Source organism: Hypomesus transpacificus, chromosome 15, assembly GCF_021917145.1.
Source record: "Hypomesus transpacificus isolate Combined female chromosome 15, fHypTra1, whole genome shotgun sequence".
In the NCBI taxonomy this organism is placed as follows: domain Eukaryota; kingdom Metazoa; phylum Chordata; class Actinopteri; order Osmeriformes; family Osmeridae; genus Hypomesus; species Hypomesus transpacificus.
The window spans coordinates 1,452,115-1,461,364 of record NC_061074.1 but is presented as its reverse complement, the minus strand read 5'-3'; the positions used below and the strand labels follow the sequence as shown (position 1 = coordinate 1,461,364).

At 48.4% G+C, this 9,250-nt stretch overlaps 1 protein-coding gene across 1 annotated transcript in view; it reads right to left on the bottom strand.

Moving 5' to 3' along the window:
- Nucleotides 1–6: 6 nt before the first annotated feature.
- LOC124478274 (echinoderm microtubule-associated protein-like 1) overlaps nt 7–9,250 on the bottom strand; it is a 15,283-nt gene continuing 6,039 nt past the window's right edge. The window contains exons 4-12 of the mRNA XM_047036508.1: nt 9,093–9,191; nt 4,122–4,150; nt 3,288–3,416; nt 2,722–2,914; nt 1,669–1,738; nt 1,150–1,260; nt 846–941; nt 442–576; nt 7–318 (exon numbers count right to left, since the gene is read on the bottom strand). Of these exons, the coding sequence (XP_046892464.1) occupies nt 199–318; nt 442–576; nt 846–941; nt 1,150–1,260; nt 1,669–1,738; nt 2,722–2,914; nt 3,288–3,416; nt 4,122–4,150; nt 9,093–9,191 (982 nt within the window). The 3' untranslated portion in view covers nt 7–198. The remainder of the gene's footprint in view (nt 319–441; nt 577–845; nt 942–1,149; nt 1,261–1,668; nt 1,739–2,721; nt 2,915–3,287; nt 3,417–4,121; nt 4,151–9,092; nt 9,192–9,250) is intronic.

The following is a 9,250-nucleotide window of genomic DNA, read 5'->3' as shown; positions in this document are numbered from 1 at the left end:
ACAGGTTCATCAGAGGAATTTCTAATCAAATCAGATCAAGTTCATCTGTATAGCCCTTTCTACAAGTAATGTCACAGAGGGCTTCACCTACGCCCATAGAACTGCCCCTCAACCAACTTTTATCCTCGAGGTAGACAAGGAAAACTGTCCCAACTACTAACTGCTAACTACAATGCCAGTAACATGTTATGTAACATGTTAGCTGAGAGGGGTCACACCTTTGGCCCAGACAAAGATATTTCCACTGGAGTCTCCTGTGATGGCGTCTCCATTCTCAGCAAAGGCCACACACAGCACATACTTGGGCTTCTCGTGTTTCTGGAAGCCAAAACAGGTACACCTCTCAATCACTGTGTGGGATACATTGTTTTAACTTCATTCATTGGTCAGAGTGTTGTTGTCTTCAGTCAGAAACAGAGGGAGGTCCAGGCGGGTCCCTACCTCAAACAGGCCTTGCCTCTTGGTCAGAGTGCTGCCCTCCATGGTCCAGAAGTTGAGGTGGTTCTTCCCACAGGTGACAATCAGATTGGCGTCCATAGGATGGAAGGAGGCACCCAGAACAGAGTCATTGGAGCACTGGAGGAGAGGGGAGGGGAGGGGAGGGGAGGGGAGGGGAGGGGAGGGGAGGGGAGGAGAGGAGAGGAGAGGAGAGGAGAGGAGAGGAGAGGAGAGGGGAGGGGAGGGGAGGGGAAGAGAAGTAGAGGAGTTTTAACCGTGGGGCTTTCAGAGAATAAAAATATACCAAGTTCAGGTCTGTCCCTCACGCTTCTCTTGTGACCAGGTCCAGCCATAAAGCAAAGCTTATTCTCCAATCATTAACCATAACAAACACAACTATCTGCTACCTTGACATCGGCCAGCTGCTTCTCCTTCTGCCAGTTCCACACAGACAGGATGTGGTCATTGGCATCGTCCACGGCACAGAGGTGAGCACCGCCGTTCTGAGGAGGGGGTGGGGGGGTGAGGTGTGAGGGGGAGAGAAGTAGGGGAAAAAAAGGGTGCAGGGGAGGGTGGGGGCATGGCTTAATAATCAAGTTGTATTAATAGTAAAACACTTTATAGAAGTGGTTCTGCTGAGGGGTTGTCCAGGGGCTGTTACAGACTATAGCTCAGGGGGTTAACACAGTCTTGTCAAGGTGATGAACTTACAGACTTAGAGAAGGCGACGCAAGTGACTGCCCGGTCAAACACGCCCATCCCGATGACGTGCAGGGTGTTGAGACTGACCGAGTCCCACACACGCACATGGGGAGCCAACAGCTGCAGAGAGAGAGGAGAGAGATATGGAGAGAGATATATATGCAGAGAAATATATGGAGAGAGAGGGAGGGAGAGAGAATAGAGAGAGAGAGGGAAAGAGAGAGGGTGATAGAGAGCGTGAGAGAGATAGAGCGAGAAAGATGGAGAGGGAATATGGAGAGAGATTTGGAGAGAGAGATGGGGAGGGAGATTGGGAGAGAGGGCGAGATAGACAAATATGGAGAAAGGGAGAGAGTGACAAATATGGACAGAGAGAGGAATGTATGGAGAAAGAAAGATGGAAAGAGAGAGATTGACAAAGAGAGAATGGCGTGGGTGTGCTTGTGTTGGAGAAGGGAGGGGTTGATGAGGGATGGAGAGAGGAGGGAACTACGGATGTCAAATGAACGTCTAGGATCCCAGACGTACCTTGCCATCTTTGGAGTTTCCTGCCACTTGTCCAGTTGCTATGGTGACCATATCAGGATGGACACTCAAGCTGTGGGAAGAGAGAAAGAGAAAGAGAGAGAGAAAGAGAGAGAGAGAGAGAGAGAGAGAGAGAGGGGGGGGGGGGGGGGGGGGGGGGAGACAGAGAGAGAGAGAGAGAAAAGGCAGAAAGAGAGAGGGAGGTCAGATGGTTGGTGAATCAGAGCTTAACCAGTGTCTCCCAATGCCCTCTGGGAGATTATTGTACACTTGGCAGAGGACGTGGTCTAGAGGGACTTCCTGTTCATTTCCTGGACTACAGGCCCTAAAAGGTCAGATGGTTTAATCAGCTGTCCAAAGTAAACAATTTACGATGACTTCTATTTTATACAAACAATATGTAGACCAGTAATTAATGATATGTTCAGCAGACTCAATAAGAAGGAAAAAAAGAATACATAAATACAAATCTTCTGGTCAGTCTGACCACAGCCAGTTGGAACACGCTCATGGTTCATGTTACCATAAGACAAGATAGTCAGGTCCTGGACCTGATTCAAACTGGCCTGTCTGAGACTGAGAAGGTCTACAGGAAGTGGACACAGCAATATAGGCCTAATAATCTACCCAGAAACAAGCTGTACTTCCTGGTGATAGGCTGGTGAAAAGATCAGAGGACGCACCCTGGGCTGACCTAAGTTAAGGAGTGATGATACTAAAAACTATAATTATCTATTGAGCAAATTAATTGAGCTTGATCACCCATCATCTCATTTCTTTGTCTCTGTCCATGTCTCCCTCCATTCCTCTCTCCCTCTATTCATCATACTCCGTCTCCTTCTCCTCCCATTCATCCCTCTCCCTCCTTCTCTTTCTCCCTCCCTATCCCTCCATTCATCCCTCTCTCTCTCCTTCCAGTCATCCCTCTCCCTCTGTTCTCATGTCCTATATGCGTTTCAGGGACTCTCTCCGCTGTTGCTCCATGGTGTTGAAGAGCACCACCACAACCCCCATCTGTCACGTTCCACAGACCCCTCCCTCACCCCTCCACCTCACCACTTGACGTCGTCGTCGTGTCCCATGTAGTGCCTCTGCTGCTGCTCCTCCGTGTTGTACAGCACCACCACGGAGGCGTGGAAGTAGACAACCTCCCCCGTGGGCAGCAGGTACAGGTTGGAGCGGCAGTCACGACCCCGGTAGCCATACCTGGAGCCCACGCGGTCAAGGAACACAACCCCAACCGCACAGACTGGACACAGGTCACAGGAGTGGCTAGGTGGTCTGTGTGTGTGTGTGTGTGTGTGTGTGTGTGTGTGTGTGTGTGTGTGTGTGCTAGTAGGTGTGTGTAGGTTGGTGTGCGTATGTGTTTATAGGCGTGTCTGTAGGTAGGTGAAGTGTGTGTGTGTGTGTGTGTATGTCGGAGGACTTACACACACACATAGGTGTTGGTTTGTGTGTCAGTGTGTGCACAGTCATATACAGCAGATGTGTGTGTATGCGGAGGTCTGTCATTCAGTCCCCTCCTTACTTCCTCCCTTAGCTGTCATGCTCAGTCTAACCAAGTACAGACAGTTCCATGTCTCCAACATGACCCGGCCCTCTGTCTCTCCAGAAGGATACACCCCACTGAAGTTTGAGCTTGCGGTCAGGCAGCGCCCCCTTGTGGTCCAGGGTGTAAGTGTCCCTCAGCTGGTCGGGGATGTGCATGGTGACCGGCCGGCCTCTCAGGAACATCCGCACATAGCCGTCCTCTGGAGGGGCGAGGTCAAAGGTCAGCAGAGGTGGGGTTGCAGGTAAGAAGAGGCAGGGTAGGTGGAAATTAGAGTAAGTTCTCTCCCTCGTTCCACCCCTCTATCCTTCTCTCACTCCCTCCCCCCCCTCTCTCTCTCTCTCTCTCTCTCTCTCTCTCTCTCTCTCTCTCTCTCTCTCTCTCTCTCTCTCTCTCTCTCTCTCTCTCTCTCTCTCTCTCTCTCTCTCTCTCTCTCTCCTCTCTCTCTCTCTCTCTCTCTCTCTCTCTCTCACCCTCAACCCTTCTCTCTCTCCTTCCTTCCACCCCTCTATCCTTCCCTCTTTCCCCTTCCCCCACTCCTTCTCTCTCTCTCCTCCTTCTAACCAACCACCCTGCCTCCTCCCAGCCCTCCCCTCCCCCCTCCTAGCTCTCCCACAACATAAACATCTACTGAGGTAAGGGGCTCATTAAACTGAGTGTTGCCTGACTCTGGCTTGTTGTTAATTGCTGTGGAAGACCATAGCTCTGTGGGGGGTTTTTTTGTTTCTGGGTTTTCATCATTACTGGGGAAGACTCCATTGAGAATAGGCTTGGTGGTCCGCAGTATTGTAACCTCATTACATGGTTGAAAGGATATTTTTAAGAGATAAAAGTAATGAGGTTTGGTCAGAGACAAGCATAGACACACACACACATACCAATAGTAAATGGCTGTTGTTTGACTTACCTGCATTGAGGGAGCATTCCTTAGACTTGCTAAGAGAGAGGGGCAGAAAGAGAGGAGAGGCGTTATGAACTGTTCCTCGTGGTGAGAAGGACCTCTAATGACATGCTGGTTGGCGTGACGACCGCTCTCTGAAGTTTCTAAGAAGCAGCATGAGATACCGTCAGCCTCTTCAATTATTAACTTCGGCGCCTTGACCAGTGAGTGCATTAAGAAGTGCGTCTGAAAGACTTCAGAAATGTGAAGTCGGCTTCATTCGTCAGCATTTTGTGATTGCCTGCACGCATGCACGTGCGTGCGTGCAGGCACACACACACACACTCACACAGACCTACACACACACACACACACACACAGAGTCAAACCAAGATCATTCCCAGAGGACATCATCATACAGGTATATCAAGTTATATACTCATCAAAACCTTGTTAGAAAGGATTAGGAGGGGGTGAAATGGGAACAAGAGAGAAAGAGAGAGAGGGTGATCTGGGAAATAAAAAGAGAGAGAGAGAGTAAGTGAAAGAGAGATATACACAGAAAGACAGAGAGAGGGAGAGAGAGGAGAGATTGACACAATGAGTGCAGTCGATAGTAACTTCCACAAGCATCCGTTGAAAACCAGTTCGCTGATTCCTGACTCAGCTCACAGCCAATCAGATGCTGCCAGGAAACTGACAGCCGCACCCCGCAGACAGTTTGATTATTGCCATGGCTACAGAAAGGAGAGAATTGGCATGGTGACATTGACCAATCTCTATCTACTCATTCAATAGAACTTTCCATCCCGACCTGCATCACCACAACCCCCCTCTCACTCTTTCTATCCACCCCTCTTATCTTTCACACCTCCATCCCAAATTGCCTATAACACATCAGACCCTATAGACAGGAGACATCAAGTGTAAACAGGTTCAGTGTGTGGTAAAAAAGGCGCTGCTGAAGACTAACATCAATAACTGGTATAATTGCATCTGATTCAACCAGACTGTTAATGAGCCTGAGAAAGGAGCCTGTATGAACATGACTAGATGGTTGCACGTTCTGGCTCAACCAGACCCAGTCATGGGTGTTCAGGGACCGTGTTCCAGGATGCTGTTTGTTGTTCTCCAACCATCTGCCTGTCAAGTAATTACTGTTGTCTCCTAACACAGCAGACAGGGGACATGGAGAGATAAAGACAGACTGAGAAAGAGAGAGAGAGACAAAGACAGAGAGAGACAGAGAAAGAAAAAGAGAAAGAGAGAGAGACAGAGAGAGAGACAGAGAGAGTGGGCATGCTGAACAGAATTCCTAATGAGACAGTACTTGCTTCTGGTGCGCAGTCAGTCCTGACAAAAACAATCACGTCGACAGCTGCTGCCGATAAAGTTTCTGATTTTGACACATAGATTCTGCTGGAGTGTGGGAGGCCAACCACAGGGGGATGGGGAGCCTGTACGTGTGTGTGAGCGTGCGTGTGTGTCTCTTTAAAGGGACCACATAACAGGCCTTTCTTGTCTTTCAATAGAAAGTAGGAGGTTCAGCTCTGACCAATAGGAGACCCGAGCCTGCACAGGGCCACTAATTGAAGCAAAGCATGATGGGAGCTGGCAACAGGAAGTGTGTGTGGGGAGGGATTAAGAAGCCTCTGAATCCAAAGAGCTCATATTATCCAAACCCAGAAGCCTCAGTTCCCTCGACTCTATTCCTTCCTGCTCTAATCTGTCGACCTCTGCGCCAACTCTTTACTCATTTACGGTGCTCTACTTTAGTCTATTGTGGTCTGAAATGCCATCTGGAATCCTTTCTCCAGTGACTGTCAAGCCCAGTCTATCAGTGGGAAACAGAGCGAGCCCTAATGGGACTGGTGGAGAGAGGGCGGGTCAGGACCTGGAAGCTGTGTTCTGTGGCGTAAGTGTTTCTCTGTGGGCTGAGTGGGCACATTAGGGGTCCTACAGAGCTGTTCCACTGCATATGCAGTGAGTCATAACTCAGAACTCTCTGTCTGTCCATCCCTTCACACTGTGCCGGACCACGACCACTACTGAAGACCATTAGGACACCCTCCCAACAGAAGGAATGAGAGGTAGAGAGAGATAGAGAAGACAGAAGCAGTAGTCAGTGAAAGGAGACAGCGATAAGGAGAGGATAGAGAGATAGAGAGGATGAAGAGAGAGAGAGAGGATGGAAAGAGAGGTTGGAGAGATAGAAAATAGAGAAGGTAGAGAGGACAAAGGCACAGATAGACAGAGACAGGAAAGAGTGATATAGTGGACAGATAGACAGAGACAGGAAAGAGTGATATAGTGGACAGATAGACAATGGAGAGCTGAAGTTAAGATCAGATCATGGATAAGGAGGTGAAGGTGTTTTAACAGGATATAACACTGTCTTTCCTTATGAACAATTTGCATGCCACCCAATCTCCCTCATTCAAATCCATGCAACTTATTCCCAGCCCCCTCTTCCCATCCTCCTCATCCTTCTCTTCCTACGTAAGCATTCCCAAAAATTCACATCAGTTACATCAGTCAATTTCAGTCAATATGTTCAATGCATGCGAGTTGAGCAAACACTGTCAATCAAGAGTGATTCTGCAGAGCCAGATGAACCAGTAATCCTTCCAGTTGAAAGCGCAGCTCAAAACATTGTTCATCTCCTCCCCCTAACAGGAAACAGTGGTGTCTCTCTGTGGCTCTGGCCACCAAACCCACATGGTAGACTGGTCTAAAAGACTTGCTGCTGCCTCAAACGACCTGTTCTGTAATGATCTCCCCCTGCCTAAGTCTGGACAGTTTTAAAAGCTCCGTTATCTCATCCAATTTTTCCAACTTCACTCATATAACACCATCTCAATTGGAGTGTATCAAAGAGTATCAAAAATATGTGTTGCATGTGGAGAATGATGTTCCTGTGGGTGTGTTGTGTGTGTGTGTTTGTGGTGTGTGTAATGGCTGTCCTCAGTTGGTCTCTGCCCCATTCTCTCTCCAGCCACTCCCAGAAAACCAACAGCAGAGGACGGTTTGACTCTTCTCAAAGTTAGCGTGACTAAATAACGGTGTGTACAAAGTTAAAAGAAGTTCCTGCTTCCCTTCAGCAGAAACCCCACAGAACAGAGTAAACAAACCTAACCTAAAACGGTTAGTGCCTGCTCTACTTTGATGCAAAATAAGTTAGATGTCAGTTGAAAACATCTTTTTACCTGGGGGATTTCTTCATGGTGATGCGTTTTCCGTTATGTAACAGCTTGTATTGGACAAAAAGGTCTTCACAGCTAACCCAGTCGGACAACTCCTGAACTACAAAGCTCTCCCCCTGCCTTCCTTGTTGACTCAGCCAACTTTAGTAGGGGAGGGGCCTAAGGACTTTGTCCACCAATGAGAACCCATTTCCTGATTCTCGGCTCAATGACCACCCCCCCTAGTGGAGGGGAACTTGACACCTCAGCAGAATGGGGAGTGAGCTGACAGGGTGAAGCAGAGAGGGGGGCAGAGGAAGGAGAGAGAGAGGGAGAGAGAGAGAGAGGGAGAGAGAGAGGGAGAGAGGGAGATAGAGAGAGAGAGAGAGAGAGAGAGAGAGAGAGAGAGAGAGAGAGAGAGAGAGAAATAGAGAAATAGAGAAATAGAGAATAGAGAATAGAGAATAGAGAATAGAGAAATAGAGAGAAGGAAAAAACTGATTGTGTGAGAAAGAAAGAAAAAAAGAAAGTTAAGAGAGATAGAGAAAGCAGAAAGAAAGAGAGCAGATAGAACAGAGCCTTAGGTACATTTACCATCAGTTTTATTGGCACCTCCATAAAAACAAACAATATCACAATGTTATCTCAGAGGCTCCTGACCAGGTGTGGGGCTTTTACTGTCTCTATCAAACAAACATGGAGTATTTGATCGTAAAATAAGTAGTGACCCAATATTAAATCAACAACAGCCTACACCACTGAGCATAGAACTCATGGAATAGGGGAAGAAGAGTGACTGCAATCTGGTTATATTTAGAATCCCACAGACTGTATGTGACAGGTGCATTACTGCAGAACCTGAAGGAGGAGGAAGAGGAGAAGGAGGAGGAGGAGGAGGAGTAGGGGGAGGAAGAGGAAGAGGAGGAGGAGGAGGAGGAGGAGGAGGAAGAGGAGGAGGAGGAGGAGGAGGAAGGGGAGGAGAGAAGGTTTCTGACCCCTTGTCAGAACTATGCCTTTCTGATCCTAGATATTCTGCTGTGCTGTGCACCATATGTGGTTTTGGGTCAAAGTGTCTGCTAAATGAACAAAATGTAAAAATATAAAAAATGTGAGGAGGATGCGAAGGCGAGCGAGGAAGTCATGGGCTGTCGGGGCATATGCTGTTTATCGACAAAGCTTTCATACACAAACACACACATACTGAATTATTAATGTCCATTCTATGTATGTTCACAGTCTACCATAGAAATATATAGTGTTACACTGCAGTAGTGGTGACAGTATCAGTAACATACGCACGCTCACACACACGCATGATCCTTTTTCACAATGACCTCAACATTCAGAAGACCACAGCGTCCTGGCTGGTGCACAGATAGCCTGAGGGCCAGGAGGAGACCTCATAGCAGCACAGTAACACACACACACACACATGAACACACACATGCACACAAACACACCAACTGGCCCTGGTTTAGAGTCTGGACTACCAAGCAGACAGGATGGCATTTATAGCTGAGGGTTCAGGTGACAGGCTGCAGGACCTGTAGACTGCCTGTCTGTCTGTACTGAGGTAGTTCTACCTGCCTGCATGTCTGTCTGTACTGAGGTAGTTCTACCTGCCTGCATGCCTGTCTGTACTGAGGTAGTTCTACCTGCCTGCATGCCTGTCTGTACTGAGGTAGTTCTGCCTGCCTGCCTGTCTGCCTGCCTGCCTGCCTGTCTGCCTGTCTGTCTGTAATGAGGAAGTTATGTCTGTCTGGTTCCTGCTATCTCCCTGGGGGGTATCTAGGGGGTATCTGGAGGGCAGGGGTACCTGCTCTTGCCACAGGTGGAGGAGCTGGAGGAAGTGGTTCTGCTCCTGGAGTCTGTCTCTCTCTTCACCATCGTCAGACGCTCTGTGGACATGCTCTTCCTGGGGAGAGGAAATCAAACAACGAAATTTCTCCTTGAATATGTATCCAAACACTTTTC